Source organism: Osmerus eperlanus, chromosome 3 (assembly GCF_963692335.1).
Source record: "Osmerus eperlanus chromosome 3, fOsmEpe2.1, whole genome shotgun sequence".
In the NCBI taxonomy this organism is placed as follows: domain Eukaryota; kingdom Metazoa; phylum Chordata; class Actinopteri; order Osmeriformes; family Osmeridae; genus Osmerus; species Osmerus eperlanus.
The window spans coordinates 19,233,847-19,253,036 of NC_085020.1; the positions used below are offsets into that span (position 1 = coordinate 19,233,847).

Below are 19,190 nucleotides of genomic sequence, written 5' to 3' on the forward strand. Positions count from 1 at the left end.
GATCCTCCCAACGTGAACCCACACACACGCACACACACACACGCAACACTCCTATGTCAACAGGATAGGATCATAAGATTAGTTAGTAAGGTCTACATGTTGCAGTAAAAGTAACTGTCAGAACACTGCAGGGTCTATCCTCTCCCCTTTAGCATCTGGTCGTTCAACACAAGAAAAACAAAAATAATATGTTGACTCAAACTTTGGCACATTAGCATGAACATACACACACTCACATAGAGGAAGTAAACGAGACATTGATCCATCCAGTTTCCTGATGTTCACAGAGGGGGTTAGGCTTGATGGAATTCAAGCAGCTTAGGACAATGCTGAGATGTAATGAAGCACCAGTATTTCTGTTTTTTCTGTTTGAATCTTTCATAATGGAGTAGATGTCCAGGAACTGAGTTAAATGTTATTGAATTTGACCTTCAGCCATTCAGTATGAACAGTGCTGACCTGAGTGTTTCCAGCGGACACTAACCTGTAAAGTCAAACATGGTTCGATTATACCTGAACGTCAACACATTGAGCAGTTGTGCTTTTAAAGCTTTCGTCAATATCGGAAATCCCCTCAGCTGCGGGGTATGCGTAGTGTGATGAGTTTTTGTGTTTTCACGTTCCTGACTACGGAGCTGCACACACGAACCCCAGATGACTAAACTAGGAAGGTTTGTGTCACCTGTCCATCCAATCCCATAATCCTCTGCAAGTGAGGGTTGAGTCCAGCGTGCTTCTGGTCTGACTCACCATCTGTCTCATTGTTTACATGGTTGTGTTCGTATCCATTGTTGTATCTGCAACAACATACTAGATATATAGGCCCTTTACTAAGCCCATCTTTAGTCCAGCCTCTAGGCTAGTCACTTCAAGTCACTGTTTGGGCACATTTTTGAAACACCAGCTGATATTATATTCATCCAGAGGACTTGTTAAGGTGTGCAGCGAGGTAAGCCTATGTGAAAAATAAGAAATGTAAAAAAAAAAGACTTCTCCAGGTGTGGAGCTCCAAATTTAGATAGAATAATGATGAGGAATAGCTGAGTGAGATCTTCAGCCAGTACGTTATGGTCAGACCAGAAGTGTCAGTGTCACAACTGATGACAAGGGAATCTCCCTTGGTTTGGAATGAGTCATTTCCAAGAGATGCAAAGGCTGACACCCACAGGCTGCTGCTGAGACGGGACAGAACTCAACAGCAGGCGGTTGTACGTGGGCCGTGCCCAGAAATGGTCAGCGCGACAGACCGAGGTCTAGCACAAAATCCACCTGAAACAAAAATCCAGCTTCTCTACAAATCTAGAATTTGTTCTCTAGCTGTTGTTATTACCGCTGTCCCATCATTGATACATTGTGTTAACAATACGACAATCTCTCCTCCTCCAGCTTGCACCCCATGCCTATAACGACAAACAGCACACAGAGATGAGAAGGTCCACCTCTTCTGGTTAGAGCAAAGAACCAGGTGTCTGCATCCCCAAACAGAACATGAATGCCCAGATCCAGGCCCCCCAAAAAGACCCACTGTCGCGTATAAGTGTTGTGTTCTGGCGTATGAGAGGGAAGGCGGGAGTCGCACTGGGCGCAGTGGCAAAAATCTGCTATCAACTTTGGGGGGGACAATTATATGACATTTTCTCAAGAGCAATTTCTGAGGGGGACACCAAAATGACTGCTATAACACAGCCTACATTGTAATATGTTAAATGTATATTGAGGAACCATAATTAATACTCCTGGATCATTTATAGTTAGTAACTGAAGGGTCGTCTCAACTTGTTCAAATGTAGTTATAGTAGTGTTTCTTATCAGTCAAGTATGAATGCAGGTGTACAGTATTTACAACCAGCAATACCAGGAAAGGCCAGTATGTACTGTACACTGTATGGGTGCAGTTTATGTAATTACAATGGGCATGGTGCAGTCTCATCTAAAATAATCTCAATTGAACCATCATAAAGTCGGGGGAAATCGCGAAACCATTTCTCTTGAAATGTCAACACTTTGTTGGCAAGAGTCTGCGGTTCTATAAATTGTGGGTGTGGCTGATATGGTTCTGTGCCACCACTGAGGTGACTAGACAGTGCTGTGCCACTGTCTCCTATACTGGTGCTGCTGGCAAAAAGGTTGACCCCCGGACCTGCCATGGCTGTGACACTATCATCTGAAGTCGCTCCCTGGCTCTTTCCCTTTCACCACCCTCACTGACTCACAGTCTGTCTCCTAGAAAAGAAATAAGATGTTTGCCATCCTCCTAACTACCAGTACCCAATACTACACAATTAATCACAAAAACAATACCATTGCCTCAAATTAATCTTGGTTCAGTCACCAGTTTAAGTAGAGAGTGGGGGTATCCATGGCATTGTCCAATTATGTCCCTATTTTACAAGTCTAAAGAAGAGAACCCGTCATGTTGCCAAACAAGAGACTCAACAAACTTATTTTAGCACATTTCACATTATTTTTATGAACATTTTATCAACTAGTCTTTGAAATTAGGCCACTAGGGTTCTTTCTTTGCGTTTTGGTGTCCTGAAATGCTCTGATGTCCATCTTTCTTTTTTCTGCAATTTTTCTACCATGCTGGCCGCACACACAATGTACAGGTTAATTACAGTAGGAGATGGGCTTTTATAATTTATTACCATTCTTTTAGAATAGGCTTCGATCTACCAGGTAGCTAGACAGTCAGTTAGGAAAGGTGAAACGGATTGCATTGACAGCTGGATTGACAGCTGTATGAGTTCACCCTTTACACAACGCAAACTGCAACCTTTTGTCATTTTAATATAATTCATGTTTTGGTTTTATATTTGGCTGGCTTCCCAAAATAGCTGAATATGCAGCTAGCGAGCCCCAATTCCGTTTGTGTGGTATTTGCCATCATCTTTGTTATAGCCAGTTTACTCCAGATCGGCACACAGGTGCTTCAAAGTCCCTAGAGACGATTTAGCTTTTGCAACTAGACCATTTAAGATAATTATAACAATGGTAGAATATAGTATAGTTCTGTTCAGTATCGCTACGCATGGCAAATGGATTTAGAAGAACTACAATATCCGTGCTGATCTTGGATTAAATTGACGATAGCAAAGTTTCCATCTTTTGACGACGCCAAATGGAATAGTGCTAGCTAATGTTTTCTCTATCGGTTTGTTTGCTAGCTATGCAAATGCAGCTAGCTTAGTGTGTGTGAACCCTGCCAACATAGTGAAATCGCTATGGTGCGATTAACTGGATTGATTTCACGTCATATTATCAATGTTGTTGAAATTACATAGTTATGTTTACAGTGATTTATTGGGGGGGACAAATCATATTTTTCCCAGGATTGGGGGGGTCGTGTCCCCCCTGTCCCCCCCGGGATTTCCGCCCATGACTGGGCGGCTGTTTTTGTCCAAATGTGTTAACAATAGAAGGGAGATAGTGTAGAGACCCATGGGTATACTCCTCAACACGTAGGTAACTTATGTTATGTACAGTAGTTTAGGAGCAATTCCACCTGCACCCTTTGTAACCTAGAGAATAGAGTAGTCAGGTTAGAATTGAAATGCGAGTAGGTAGTCAGTGGTTTTCCAACAGGGCCAGTTCGGTCCTTAGAATAGTGCACTTGTTTGTCTCATCGGGAATCGCTCATAGCCCCTTCTACGTGTCTTGTTTTGTTGCATGGTATGTCCCTTGTCTATTTTTGTATTTTGCTACGGGCGGTCAATACTTGCAGTGATAAAATAAATGTACATCAACCGTCCTCAAGATCCCTCTGCATTGTGCTAGTGTTTTCACCATACCGTTGACCCATTGGCTAGGGTAGTACTTTTGACGTTGAACACTGTTACCTGAAACCTCGTACGTAACACCCAGGTGCTTATGCAGGTAAACACGTACTTTTCGGATGTACAGTTCTATGTTGTTCTCCACATTGTGGAAGCATTAGCTTTTTGTGTGCATCTACATGTCCCACCTACTCTAGCCTGCTGTCTACGCATGGTGCTGGGAGCCACTGACAGGTCCACCACATGCTAGTCAGGACATTCAGAAGGAGTGTGAGCACATCTCCTTGGATGTATGGAGACCCTGGAGTTTGCGATCCCCAACAACACATGAATGACATGCTCCAGGTGGCGATGAAGCTGGTACATACTCGCTTTCAAACCCACTTTCATCTCTATTGCTGTCCTTTTCCACAGGCTTAAGTGTCTTTATCGAACCTTCCCTCCATCCACGTCCTGCAGGCTGTCTGTGTGCTGGGCCAGGAGCCTCTGGCAGCCTCCGTGCTGGCTGCTGCTCTACCCCAGGACCAGATGCAGATGCTGGGAGAGTGGCTGTACCACCTGATCCAGGGCATCCAGCCCAGCTTGGTTGTTAGGGTCACTGTTATGCTGCTGGAGCTGGACAACACAGATATAGCAAGTGAGTCACCAGACAGCTGACTCGGCTGATTGACAACTCAGAAGCACAGTCATCAGTTTTACCGTCAACATCTGAATTTAATACTGAGACTTTGAGGAACTCTGACGCTCTTCCATAACGTTGATTAAGAATTCTTCATATGCAGATTTTGACTGTGTGGCATGTGCTTTTGTGTGCTCAGGTGAATCCATGCTGGCACAAAGCTGATATGGGACTACCACTAAGTGGGCCGTGTGGAAGGCAATGCTATGATCAATAACTCTATACCACAGTCCACGCATCCTTCCCTCTCTCTATCCATCTGTGGCAGCCTCCTCTCTCTGGGTGCAGAAGAGCGATGACGGAGAACCCTTTGAAAGGAAACACCACAAGAGTGTTGCAAGAGACCACAAGAGTGTTGCAAGAGACCACAAGAGTGTTGCAAGAGAAGAGACACAGCGGGGAGGTTTAAATTACTTTAGAGTTTATTCAAAGAAAAAAGACCTTCAGGAAAATGCAGGACCTCCTGTCATACACATAGCGACTTCCTGTCATACACATAGGGACTTCCTGTCATACACGGAGAGGACATGTGCTAGAGTAGCAGAAACACTGGAGAGATAACACCTGCAATCAACGCTGTAGGTAACAGCCTCACAATGCTGCCACGACACTGTGGCAACACTCTGACGTCATCGGAATTGTGTATTCTTAATCCTTGTGAGTTTGTTATTTGAATGAAACTAGGATGTTTTATACAAAACAGGCAAACAAAAACAAAATGCAGGAAAAAAAATTGAACAAAAATAAGCTTTTTGAGTAAAACATAAATATCATGATGCACATTAGTGTATCAAAACATTGCCTCTGTAAACATAACATCCACATAAGGTGATCATTAAAACCACTGCAGTCGCGTAATTACAAGTAAGTAATCTTACAGAAACAACTGAAAACTCTCGTTAAGCTTCTCAACTAAGTCTAAAACTTAAGAATACACAAAGCTTCAAGTGAGATCTTAAAAATGTATTTTGATGTAGTGGTTTCTAATCATGTTTACACTTTAAATAATGTTGCCATCTTGTCACATCTTCAACTTTCTGTCAACAAGCAACTGCTTTTTTAACGGTTTTGTCAGTTAATAAGAATATCAATAGCCACAATTTGTGAATAAAGTTATATATTCCACGCCTAAAGGTCTTGATTCAATGACAATGACAGAGTGGATTATCTCTGGAGACTAGCACAACGAGCTCAGACAGAACAGCATAGGGTCCACCACTCTGACTGCTTAGCCATTGATAACAAAAACTAAAAGTTGACAAACTGCTTTACATACTCTATACACTGATTCCTAGTATGCTTCTAGAAACACCCATTTCTGGTCAGTGAAGGTCCACCACTGTGTTCAGATAATGTCTCATCACTTTCCAGCCCCTCCCCCTGAGAGGGACATTGGTATAACCCATCACCATGGAAACACAGTCACAGTGCTTCCTGGGAAATGTAGGAAAAACTCCATGTCAGGAAAAGAGTCAGTTGGCGTACTGTAGACAGGGTCAGGGACACGAAGGGGTGCTGGGACAGTTTTGTTAATAGTCTTAACATATACAGACTACCACACGGTGAACAAAACAACTCTACGCCAGAGCACTGTAACGACGCCACAGGCCCAGCAGTCCTCATCGAACTCAGCATGTATCGCTTCGATTGTTAGAACCTTCCACTTACGCGCTGTACTGCAGAAGGAGCAGAAGGTGTTAAAACTAGGTCTAAGGTTAGGCGAGGTCTAGGCCCGGGTCCTGTGAAGAGCTTCATAGGCTGCTGTGAGAAGACCTTACAGAACCGCAGGCTTAGAAACGTCTCAAAGCTGCTTCCCACTCTGGTGAACGCTCCCAAAGTACAGTTTACAATGGGAGAGCCACAAGGGCAGAATCTTTTCTAAACAACATAAAAAGAAGCAGAGTTTTCCAAATACTTGAAATTGAACATCAAAATAGATCACCTGTGACAAGGAACCAAGTAACAAAAATGCCTCATGCCTTAGACCACCAAACAATTTATGTCATTCTACATTCCTGACACTTAGTGCGTTGCATTCATTAAAACGTACAATGAAAATAAATCGTTAAAATCTCAACAAAAAAACAAACATCACCTATCTGTTGAACTACTGAATGTTGCTGACCATGTGTTACCTTCCTGCTACAAACAACCACATCTTCGACTCTCCTGCCTGTAGGTCTATGTACATCCACATCCACACACACCATCCCCTCCCCGTCTCCTCCAACACGTTTACTTATATCCATCTATTCACAGCTGTGCTAACGCCTCAGTCCAGAGCACCGCTGATGGGGTCCGGCTTGGCTGAGGTGTCATGTCTGACAAATGGACTGACAAACATGACCACTGTCACTACCAATGAGATTGAATGAACTTTTTATTATACATAGAAACCATTGTTTGGATGAAACCCAACTCAACCTCCTTCCTCCTCAAAAAAATCTGTTTCAGTGGGATGGGCGTAAAAGCAAGCAAACTGTGACTACTTTATGTGTATGCGTAATTTTTCAAAACAAGGTAAAATACATGTTTAACTCCACATAGTTACACTTATCATAGGGAATAATAATTCAAAAAATACTATTCTGAAGTCCGTCTGGTTAAAAAGCTGTCCTCTTGATCCCACTTGTCCTAATCTCATTAACACACACTTCCGTTGGGTCCCCTCGTATAACGTTACCTAGACTCCTCCTACCCGCCGTCGTCATGACAGCGCCAAGCCTAGCCATTGCTTCCCTTGCTTCCTCCGCCTCCTTCCTGACTGACAGCCTCAAATTCAGCCTGCTGTCAGCAGCGATTGGACCAAACAGAATAAAACATTTACATACTGTAGCATTAACACTGTAGGCCCCGCCCCTTGTCCCTCCCCGGAAGGTGAAGTGGGCGTGGCAGGGGGCGGGCCTCCTGAAAGATGCAGAGACACAGAGAGCGGTAGCAGGGAGAAGAGCTGCAGCCCCGACACAGGGCTGAGGAGCAAAGGACAACGCAAAGGGTCACGATGCAGTCACCATGGCAATGACCCCAAATAACCTGTCGTGCCCACGATCCCATAAGCACCAAAACATCATATTAATAACGGGGAAACCACACCCCTTTTTCACATTTCTCTTTCTCGCTCTCTCTTTCGCTCTCTCTCTCTCTCTCTATCAGATTTTTTTGTACAATTCTAATATCCAGTTTCAAGCCCGCAAGAGGCTGGTAGGGTGAAGTCAGAGGTGGTTGGCTGTTGTCCGTTGGCTGAAAGTTAAAAAGGCGGTGTGGGTGGTTCCAGTGTGGTGAGGGGGCGTGGCCTCTACCAGCTGAGCAGGTTGGTGCGCCCCAGGGTCATAAAGTACACCTGGCTCGATCCCCCAGACCGCACAGAGGCAAAGAACACCTGAGGGGAGGGAACACATACACACACATAAACACATACATACAAACACACACATAAACACATACATACACACACAAACACAGACGTACACACACACAAGCGCACACACAGAGACAATAATTTTATAAACAGATAAAGCATAGACTTTTCAAAATTGCAATCTAAAGCAACCTCAGGTATTAATAATGGCAATATACATTCATTTAAAAATAGAAAAAGAGTAAATTGTGTATTTTAGAGGCAATGACTTCATTGTGACCATCAGTGCATCAGGGGGAGGTCAGGCCTGGCAGAAGTGTCAGGATGTTTTAGTCAGAGGGAAAAAGCCCTTCAACATAAGACCATCAACTGACCATGCACAACCTCAACAAGCCTGGACACGTGGGGGTTTCATAACCACTCATGAATTGCTTCCTGTCTAAAAGCATGTGTCTCAGTGTGTGTGTGTGTGTGTTGTGTCTGAGGAAGCCTCACCTTGTCGTTCCTCTCACACAGGAACTTCAGTCTCTGGGCCCTCTTATGCATGAACACCCCGTCCAGATGACCTGTCTCCACAGAGCGGATCTCTATGGCCTTCTCGCCCCAGCCCATGATCTGGTTAGAGCGAATGTAGGCTGGAGAGGGAGAGGAGAGAGAGAGGGATAGAGGAGAGAGAGAGAGGGATAGAGGAGAGAGAGGGATAGAGGAGGGAGAGGGATAGAGGAGGGGGATAGAGGGTAGAGAGAGAGAGGGATAGAGGATAGAGAGAGAGAGAGGAGAGAGAGAGGGATAGAGGAGAGAGAGGGATAGAGGAGGGAGAGGGATAGAGGAGAGAGAAAGGGATAGAGGAGAGAGAGGGATAGAGGAGAGAGAGAGAGGGATAGAGGAGAGAGAGGGATAGAGGGGGGGGGATAGAGGAGGGGGATAGAGGGTAGAGAGAGAGGGATAGAGGATAGAGAGAGAGAGAGAGAGAGAGAGGAGAGAGAGAGGGATAGAGGAGAGAGAGGGATAGAGGAGGGAGAGGGATAGAGGAGAGGGATAGAGAAGAGAGAAAGGGATAGAGAAGAGAGGGATAGAGGAGGGGGATAGAGGGTAGAGAGAGAGAGGGATAGAGGATAGAGAGAGAGAGAGGAGAGAGGGATAGAGGAGAGAGAGAGACAAAGGGATAGAGAAGAGAGAGAGACAGAGGGATAGAGGAGAGAGAGGGGGATAGAGAAGAGAGAGGGGGATAGAGAAGAGAGAGAGGGGGATAGAGGAGAGAGAGGGGGATAGAGGAGAGAGAGGGATAGAGGAAAGAGAGGGATAGAGGAGAGAGAGGGATAGAGAACAGGGATAGAGGAGAGAGAGGGATAGAGGAGAGAGAGGGATAAAGGAGAGAGAGAGAGAGACAGAGGGATAGAGGAAGGAGAGAGAGGGGGATAGAGGAGAGAGAGAGAGAGGGATAGAGGGATAGAGAAGAGAGAGAAGGGTAGAGGAAGGAGAGAGAGGGATAGAGGAGAGAGAGGGATAGAGGGATAGAGGAGAGAGAGGGATAGAGGAGAGAGAGGAGAGAGGGATAGAGGAGAGAGAGAGAGAGACAGAGGGATAGAGAAGAGAGAGAGAGAGAGGGATAGAGGAAGTAGAGAGAGGGGGATAGAGGAGAGAGAGAGTATAAGTTGGTGGGAAGGAAGGAAGGAAGGAAGGAAGAGAGAAGCAGGAGATTAAGTAAAGCACTAAGTGTATGAGTTTGCATGTGTGTTTGTGTGTGTGTGGAGGGGGTGAGTGTGTGTGCTCTACGTGTTTGTCTAAGGGTGTGTGTGGATGTGTGTGTGTGTGTGTGTGTGTGTGTGTGTGTAGGAGTGTCTGTGTGCATGCATGTGTGTGTGTGAGATCCCGAGCCGGCCTTACCCACGGAGGTGGGCATCTCGCCCCACTGCAGCACCACGTCCTTGGTGATGCGCCCGTACGTGTTGACGTAGACGCCCTCGTCCTCGTAGCACACCAGCAGCTCGATGCCGTCCGTGTTGGGCAGGATGATGATGGCGTGGGACTGGATGCTGTTCTGGATCTGAGGGGAGAGCAGGGTCAGTGGAACTGGAGCTGACAGCAAGGGGCAGCAGGGTGATGTGGGGTGTGCAGGATGGTACGGTATGTGTGGGATGTGTGTGGCTGGGTAGGATAGGGTGGAACTGTAGGGTGATATGTGTGGCCAGCTAGGGCTAGGGTTAAGGTAGGGTGAGGTTGAGGGTTAGGGTAGGATAGGATAAGGTAGGGAAGGGTAAAGTAGTGTCCGGGTAAGATAGGGTGGGGTAGGGTAAAGTAGTGTCAGGGTAGGGTAATGTAGATAAGGATAGGGTAGGGTTAGGGCTAGGTTAGGGTTAAGGTAGGTTTGGGGTTAGGATTAGGGTAGGTAAGTTAAGGTAGGCCAGTTGCATCAGTGTAACATACATGTGTGGGCAGGTAGATGTCATAGACAGCTCCAGAGTCCACGTCCACAGCATGGAAGCCCGAGACCGAGCCATAGATGACCTTCAACCTCTGACCTTCCTCCACCGTCAGGTCCACCAGCAGGGGCTTGTGCACCAGGTCACCGAATGACTGCAGGGGGCAAAGGTCAGAGGTGATTTGAAATCCACTTGGACATACAGTAAACTTAAAACTCACTTTGAGACATGCTGTGGTATTACACCTTTTTTACGTGTGTGAAAGGACAATATAACTACATCCTTAGTGTATCCTGGGGGAGCATAGGGGGAATGTCTGTAAGTCGCTCTGGATAAGAGCGTCTGCTAAATGACTAAATGCTGCTAAATGACTAAAAATGTAAATGTATATTAGTATACTCTACTATGTACTTGTGCACTATTTGTATGTTGCTTTTGATAAAACCTCAATTCACCGCTATGTGAATACAATGTTAAATGTACAAAGGTAAAGGTTCAGAGTCATAATGTAATGGTTGAACAGTGTAGGAGTCATTGTGGAAGGTACAGTATTAGTGAGTTGACTCATCGTACGAGTTTCAATCCGGCACCTTAGGGCCGGAGCAAAGTAGAACTAACACCTCATCTACACACTGAACTCATTAAGGAATAAGTCACGTCATGTAGCATCATTATGTAACGTCAAATCATGCACCAAGTCGGACTCACCTTGAAGGCCATGAACTTGTGGTACGGTTTGGGAGCCCAGGCGTAGACCTCCACAGAGTTCTTCAGAGCCAGGACCAAGAACTTGATCCTTTCATATTTCACTGGGAAACACAATCAGAGACTTGTGAGGACAACGTCAACGTAGAATATCCTATCATACACACCTTTGATAAAAGCAGCAAGTTCATGTTTATAATGCTCCATGCTCTCAGTCTAACGTCAACCATAGTAGAATTTAAATCGCCATATCTTATACAGCAGGAAGTAGAATTTGAAGTAGAATTTTAACTCAGATTTGGAACATTCTTCCCAGATTTTTACAGGCCAGAAATCACTCTGTTAGAACACAACTCAAAGTACATTCCAGCAAAGTTTGGAAATTATCACACATTAAAAGTGAGGTGAGGACTATCCCCAATTCACCACCATCTACCGGTTAAGCATTGGGGCAGGAAGTGGATTTCCTGTCAGACAGTTTTGACTGGGTGGGGGATATTCCAAACCTGAGGCATTACAGTAACCAAGGTGACTGAGCGTGAGAGAGTGAACTTCAGGATGTTGCTGAAGTTTTCATGACCAAATGGAGGGCATTTCTGTTGCTCCCACATTGTTTCTATTTGGTGCTTGACTTCCACATACTGCACTTCTCACTGTTTCTAATTTTACTCGGTCACATATTTCATGAATCCTGTGACAACGTGTGTTGGATATTCCATTTCCTGCTGAACTCCATGACCAGTACTCTGGCCATCAAACCTGGGAGACACTTCCTCTATGGAGAGAGAGGAACGTACCAACGTTGTAGTGCACACACCCCTCCAGGTCCCCCACGGTGGTCCAGCCCTGCTTCTTCTCCACCTCCGGGTCGTTGTGGAGGATCTTGTTCCTCAGCCAGGACAGGTAGTACACACGTAGCTTGTTCTTCTTGCCTGGAGGAAGGTCAGCATGATGAACATGTTGTGGCGCTGTCCAAGAGCAGCCCTGACGCATGCCTCACTTACTATAGTATTGCAACAGGAGGAAGTTTGGTTTGTCAATCATGGAGGGGTCATCACAGAGATACCGTGACTGTGTAAACACAGTGTGTGTACATTGTGTGAACTGCTTGTGAACAAGCAGTTCTGGGGTTTCTTAACATATTGCGCTGTTACATCAACACCCTGACCCAAAATTGAGATAGACTATGATGTCATAAGTTGTCACCTCAATACAACTCTTACACAGAATAATACCAAGGAAAGAAGAAACCATGAAATTCTACAGAGAGACATGATATCTAACGTCTGTTCATATGCTGATAAAAACATGGACCTTGGAGCTTTTTACAACTAGTTGCAACATAGTGGTAGTTTAGGCTTCTGAATGTAGGTCATATTAACGGACAGAGATCCTGTCTGTTTTGGCACGTGATTACATTGTATATCCCTATATTATTAATATCTGCACTTTAAGGTTGAAAAGAGAGCAGAAAAAAGGCTCTGTAAAAGGATAATTGGTCAGAAGTATCTAGGGCATTCAGATGCTCTTTGTCTCCTTGGACTGTGCACTCTAGCAGAGAGAAGAATTCAACCGAGTCTTGAGTTTGCCAGAACGCTATTCACGTCTAGTTTCGAGACCCCTTTAGAAGGAAGCTTACAGGTTGCCAGACAAGGAACTCAAATAAACGGACAAGATGTCGAACAGAGATATCGGAGATCACCCATTCCCTATGTGCAGACTTCTGAATGATTGTGGATTTTAGAAATTACCTTTGTAATATGTTTTTTGTTTTTTTATGGTTAGATTAGTAATTTGTATGTTATAAGACTGTATCTTTTAAAATGTAGGTTATTTTTAATTGTGGGTTAATTAGTATTGACGTTTTTATTGTAACAGCAAACAGTGTTCTTCATTGACAAACATCTTTAAAAACCTGTAATAATGCAGAAAATTCAATAAACAATAATATGTATGCATCATATATATAACTAGAGAGGGTACAATTTCTGGGGAAATTGTAGGGTGTGCTTGCTTGCGTCGGTTGCACAGGGGTCCGTTTTTGAATGACATTTTTAAAACTGATATTTCTGTATATTTTATATAAAAATGCATACTTATTATTTATAAAGATTACATAGATTTAAAAGCATTTTTTTTTGCTGCTCATTTACAACTGAAAATACGAGTGAAGTGTAGAATGAAATAGATCTTCTCATTTCCCCTGCAAAAGGCATCCTCATCGTTGAATCAAAACGAATAAATTTGGCAGACCGGTGTAAAAATTGACCTAATCTCTAAGACGTAAAAGTGTTTCCCTTCTCGTGATATTTTCATGCATTTAGCCTACTCATTGCATTCATTCATGAATAAAGAACCCCCTTTGAAGATTATTCTACAACGTTACCGGCAGTAGAAGATTGAATCGCGATTCAAACAGTACCATCTTCTAACTGAAAATATGCCCCCAAAAAACGTAAATAAGCTTGACATTTATTTAGTGGAAAATCGCTTTCATGAAAAGCTCACTGGTAGCGATCATTAAGTAACAACAGTAACAACGCAAAGTACGCTATCCCTGTGTGGAGAAGCTGCCCCGGTAAATTGTACTACTACAGTACAGTAGACTACTGCTGTGTTCGTCTTGGTAGCGATTGCGTTGGTTGAATTGGATTTAACGTTCCGTTGTACGGTTTAGGCTGAAATTAATTATTTTCATGAACAGATTGATAAAGTTTAGGCTGTGGCAATGAAGTTAAGGTTAGCAGTTCGATAGACTTTTGATTTAAGTAAGGGGAGTGCCGAACATGTTCTGTCGCCGTTTGACTTCCTACAGCTGTGTAGATGTTTTTGTAGTGTCTCGCGTAGGCTACAGCGTTGCAGTGAGCAACACTGGTTTGAAACCACAGGTAATGATAATTTCACCCACAAATCGTTTACTTGTAATGTAATGTCATAATAAATCCTACAACGAAAATGTATTTGTGAGGAATGTTTGTTTTAAAGATTGAAAACAGATGCATCATAGACCACTGTAGTATGTGTTGCCCGGGCAACAGAGGCTAATGTCATGATGCTAATGCTTCAGTGAAATAGTAGACTACCGTTTCCAAAAGTAGATGTGGGCCTACTTCCTTAATAATATCAGCTAATATTGTACATTACATTTCATAATTGTGTTTCACATCACAAAGTAAAATGAGTAAATAGTTATCACCCTGGCCTCTTTGCTTGTGGCGTTCCTGCAGCTGCCTTGCAGTAAAGCTATAGTTAGCCTAGCTATCCCCCAAGTTAACAGATGTGAAATGAATGTTCTGCTACAGGTAGTCACGCGTGTTTTCGTGACGTTAGTGACGTAGTGACGTTAGTAACATCAGTGACTGTGGCTAGCAAATTAGCCACCGTTAGCTTCACTTTTCACCACAAAAACGCAATTTCTACTTAAACCATGCAACGGAACGTAAATTAAAATACAACCAACGCAATCGCTACCAAGACGAACCTTTTGACACCGCCGTTGTGTATGTAGTCCAAATATTGACTGATCCTTAGGGGGGCGAAAATAAATAATAAATAAATAAATATATATGTGAGAGAACAAAGGTTGTGCCCTTGCCGAAGGCAAAGCACACCCAATTATTGTCTATATCACCTACTTTTGATATCAAAGGGTTATATTTAGCCTGCCAGTTCTGTTGTTCTCTGGTTCTCAGTTTCAGCCACTGATCTTAGATCACGTTACAACATTATAAGTCTCACTGTGCTTCCATCATGGAAAGCTTTGCTGTGTGTAACCAAGCGTGTTTTACACACACATGACGTTCCTTGCCTCTGAACGGAGGCTTGCCCAACTTCCTCTGTGTTCAAATGACGGTTGTGAAATCTGTGACAACACTGAGTGATGCTAGCCATCGTGGTGGGGAGGGGGTCCGAGGGGTGTGAAGGCAGGCAGGATGGTGTGTGTCTTGTGAGGGTGTGAGCATGTGTGTGTGTGCAAACGTGTGTGTGTGAGCATGTATTTCCCAACAGATGTGTGTCTGCACGCACGTGTGTGTGAGCATGTTTGTGTGAGCATGTATTTCCCAACAGATGTGTGTCTGCACGCACATGTGTGTGTGAGCATGTTTGTGTGAGCATGTATTTCCCAACAGATGTGTGTCTGCACGCACATGTGTGTGTGAGCATGTGTGTGTGAGCATGTTTGTGTGTGTGTGTTCCCACTGGTGTGTAGGTGTGCTTGTGTGTGCACCGACAGATACATGTGTGTTTGTGTGTGTGCTTGTGAGCATGTATGTGTTTGTGTGTACGGAGAGATGTGTGTGTTCCTGCAGGTTTGTGTGTGTGTACAGACAGGTGTGTGTATGTTCCTGCAGGTGTGTCTGTGTAAGGACAGATGTGTGTACGTTCCTGCAGGTGTGTGTGGGTTCCTGCAGGTGTGTGTATGTAAGGACAGATGTGTGTACGTTCCTGCAGGTGTGTGTGGGTTCCTGCAGGTGTGTGTATGTAAGGACAGATGTGTGTACGTTCCTGCAGGTGTGTGTGGGTTACTGCAGGTGTGTGTCGACAGATGTGAGTGTGTTCCAGCAGGTGTGTGTGTGTGTACAGGTGTGTGTGGGGCTACTGTGTGCAACAACAGATGTGAGTGTGTTCCAGCAGGTGTGTGCACAGGTGTGTGTGGGTTCCTGCAGGTGTGTGCATACCTGAGATGGTGACCAGGACGTTCAGGCCCTCCAGGACGTCCATCTGCTGGAAGCGTCGTCGACTGATGAGAGGGTAGACCTTCCCCTGACCACTACGGTCCAGCAGCATCAGACCGCTCTCCGTCCCCACTAGCAGGTTCACTCCTGGGGGACACACAGTCACGGTCACCCCACGGTCAAGCCAACATTCAGAGAGAACCAGATCGACAACACACACTGGAGCTTAATGAGATCATGCGGACAATGGCTGCCTGCAACAGCATCTCAAACACTGTGTTGTTTTCTATTCATAACATTATTATCTTCATCTGTTAATGGTTTATTCTCTACCTCTCTTTGATTTTTCTGTCTCTATATTCGAGTAACGTACTACACCAGATATTACAGTCCCTCACTGCCACACACTGGCCACAACTGGCATAACAGGATGATACACGACAACTATGGTATAGAGCAGGGGTCGGCAAGTAACTTGGGCCGCGGGCCAGTATTTTTCCTCGCCACAAGATGACGGGCCAGAGTCTGGGTTACTGCCTATTTAGACGCTGCGATAGGTGCCCTTGCGATACGTGCACTCGCAACAACTAGGCCTATTAACCATGTGAATGAGCCCATTGGTGGTCTGTTTGAATAATTTCATTATTTTAACGAACTCTCTCTATCAACATGGTCGTCACTGTCATCCCAACGTGGTGGGTCGTCATCGTTGGTGCACATAAAAACTGTCTCATCCAGTGAGAATAGGATTACTAGGACCTAGCGAAGGTTTTGATGTGAGGTGAAATCGGAACTTCACATTAATGCGAGCGCGCATATCGCGCGAGCGAAAGGTTTTGCATTAATTTCGGTGCAAAATAGTTTTTAAGCTTTATGTAGCCTAACCTAAATAAACATTACGTTGGACTCATATTCTTATATTTTCCGGAAATTACAACCCAAATGTTTACCTGAAAGATTCAGGGCTTTTAAGAAAACATATTTTTCCCACCCTTGCAAGAACCTATAGATTTATGAAGTGACAGATCTTTATTTTTTTACCTGGCTTTTTCAGTTCCACCTGGGATCTTTTTCCCTTCCATTTTATTCTTTTCGCATCAGCTTAATCTAGCTAACTCCCTCCACAACAATAAATGATGGTTTAGGGTTGTCTTCATAGCAACAACTTGGTACACATACTTAAGAGAGCATGCGCGACAACTGAAAACAGCACTTTTTAATGCACGGTCAGATCATGCGCTTAATTAGATTAAAACCTAATGTAGCATATTAGCTTACTTATCAGTCACACAGTAACTTAACAAACTTAAGACATATCCTTTTATTCGGTGTGTGAAAAAACTAAGAGAAAGCAGGCGATCTTCTGGCCTAATTTATAAGCGGGCAGAGCGGCCCACCGTGAATTCTCCCTATTCTCCCGATGGCCACTCCGGGCCTGAAAACTATTAATTTCACAAGCAATATTTTGGGGGGTGCTATCGGGGTGCTTTGGATCATATGTCTATGGTAGCGATGACATAGCGAGAAAATACTTCAGAAAAGTCAATGACACCATACCCAGTTTCCGGTTTCAAAATAAAAGTCGACGGGGAAAAAAACGATACAAAAAATATATAAGCGGAAATATTTTGACGGGCCAAATAAAATCGCTGGCGGGCCACAATTGGCCCGCGGGCCGCCTGTTGCCGACCCCTGGTATAGAGGTAGACAATAGGGAGCTTCTGTAATTATAAAAGGAGAAAATAACTATAAAATGTCAAACATATACAAGCTAACCCTAAACAACATTCCAAACATGACTGAATTGAATTGGATGATTAATAAAAAAAAAAAGCAATTATAAGCTGTAGACGTCAGACTCCCTCACCCCAGAGAGCGGCACACAGGATCTCAGAGTTAAACCTCTTCTTGTACTTGCGGATCTCGGGCGTGTCGCTCTGAGGGCGCGTGTTGACCGGGTTCACGTTGACCACGGAGCCCTTACGAGATGCGTCTGCCCTCAGAGCCTCCGCCAGCCGAGCGTCGTTCCCGTAGCCTGTGGGGGGGGGCAAAGGTCACAGGTGAGGGGTGACATCAGGTCAGGTCGACACTGGAACTCCACATCAAGCCAACTCGTTTGACTGACTTTGCTTTGATTGTTTCCTTTCTTTTCGGCAACATTACATCCCTCATCCCTCTCTCACTGTATCTCTCTACTAGTCTCTCTACTTGTCTCTTTACTAGTCTCTTTACTAGTGTCTCTTACCGCATCCTCTGTAAGCTCTCTTTCCTGACTGTTTTCAACCACATGTTCTTTCTCTCCCTCTCTTTCCTCTCCCTGTCTGTCGTTACCGTGGAGCTCTGACAGTAGTACTTGGGTTGTGGAGGACGACGGGTCCTCCACGGGGACGTCTGTGTGGCGGGAGGGACTTACCCACGTTGTTGAGGGCGCTGCCGGTGGAGGGAGACACCTGCAGGAGGCGAGGGTCGATGAAGGGGGTGAAGGAAGAGGACGACTTGTGTTTCTGCATGGTGTTGCTGGCCGACTGGCTCTGCAACGGCAGGTAGACAGAACCCATGTTGGAAGGAGACAACCAAACATTCAGTACCGTTCTGTAATGGTACCGAGGGAACTTTTAAACCTTGACTACAAAATCCACTAAGAAACTACAGATACCAACATTCAATGTGCATGTCAAACACAGGAAGGAACTGAGGTAGAAATGTAAGGCATGCAGACAAAACGGCATTTCGATGAAGGGAAAAATATATACGAATACAAGGAAATACGCAAAAATAAATGATGGAGGAGAGTCGAACAGGCAAAACAAGATTTGTGGGGCGGGAGGGATGGAAGGTTTCCGGAAAATGCGGAAAAAATAAATCACAAGTAATGTACTTTCCTGGTAAAAAATATTTGCAGACTCTTCAAACTCACTCCACTATGATCCTAAGCACATCTTTTATGAGCTGGTTTCCAGGGGGCGTGTCTCTAAGTCATACGATGGCGGAGCGCAACAACGGCGAAAGAGTATGTTAGACATTTGCAGTCTGGATGGGGGGTAGGTGTGGTGGGGGGAGGTAAGGCTGGGTCTCAAAGGTCAACATGACCAGTTACATTCACCTGGGCCCACACAAACACACCTCTAGAGTTTGGCAAAACAGTATTTTCTAAATAAATAAATACATAAATCTTCTCTTTGTAACAGCAGCTTTGAATCTTAACAGATCTAATCAGTCTGAGATAAAAATTGGCACCGGTGAGAAACCCTTTCAAAAATAAAGTTGACGCCAAAACAATCAAACAAATAGCCTTTACTGGCATGACCATCGTGACAGGTCTGGTAGTAGAGCACAGAGAGAGGAGGGAAGGGCCTGGTAGTAGAGCACAGAGAGAGGGGGGACAGGCCTGGTAGTAGAGCACTGAGAGAGGGGGGACAGGCCTGGTAGTACAGCACAGAGAGAGGGGGGACAGGCCTGGTAGTAGAGCACAGAGAGAGGGGGGACAGGCCTGGTAGTAGAGCACAGAGAGAGGGGGGACAGGCCTGGTAGTAGAGCACAGAGAGAGGGGGGGCAGGCCTGGTAGTAGAACAA

General features: G+C 44.7%; 2 protein-coding genes across 9 annotated transcripts in view; one reads left to right on the top strand and one right to left on the bottom strand.

Annotated features, from left to right (window-relative positions):
* The first annotated feature begins 4,064 nt into the window (after positions 1-4,064).
* On the top strand, positions 4,065-4,433 carry LOC134017014 (polyadenylate-binding protein 1A-like). Its single transcript, XM_062456260.1, has 2 exons — positions 4,065-4,136; positions 4,236-4,433. Exons 1-2 carry the CDS (start codon positions 4,065-4,067, stop codon positions 4,431-4,433), a joined length of 270 nt encoding a protein of 89 aa, XP_062312244.1.
* A 422-nt stretch (positions 4,434-4,855) lies between these two features.
* Positions 4,856-19,190, bottom strand: part of map4k4 (mitogen-activated protein kinase kinase kinase kinase 4) — a 61,132-nt gene continuing 46,797 nt past the window's right edge. For all 8 annotated transcript variants that reach the window (XM_062457706.1, XM_062457707.1, XM_062457715.1 and 5 more), the window contains 9 exons: positions 18,031-18,148; positions 17,485-17,652; positions 15,621-15,764; positions 11,739-11,873; positions 10,945-11,045; positions 10,241-10,390; positions 9,701-9,860; positions 8,309-8,448; positions 4,856-7,834 (listed from right to left, as the gene is read on the bottom strand). In XM_062457706.1, the coding sequence (XP_062313690.1) occupies positions 7,751-7,834; positions 8,309-8,448; positions 9,701-9,860; positions 10,241-10,390; positions 10,945-11,045; positions 11,739-11,873; positions 15,621-15,764; positions 17,485-17,652; positions 18,031-18,148 (1,200 nt within the window). In that variant the 3' untranslated portion in view covers positions 4,856-7,750. The remainder of the gene's footprint in view (positions 7,835-8,308; positions 8,449-9,700; positions 9,861-10,240; positions 10,391-10,944; positions 11,046-11,738; positions 11,874-15,620; positions 15,765-17,484; positions 17,653-18,030; positions 18,149-19,190) is intronic.

Excerpts from the sequence above, each read along its gene's own strand:
- LOC134017014 (XM_062456260.1), top strand. The coding sequence starts at position 4,065 with ATGTATGGAGACCCTGGAGTTTGCGATCCCCAACAACACATGAATGAC. Across the intron at positions 4,137-4,235 it reads TCCAGGTGGCGATGAAGCTG|GCTGTCTGTGTGCTGGGCCA; the intron begins GTACATACTCGC and ends CACGTCCTGCAG.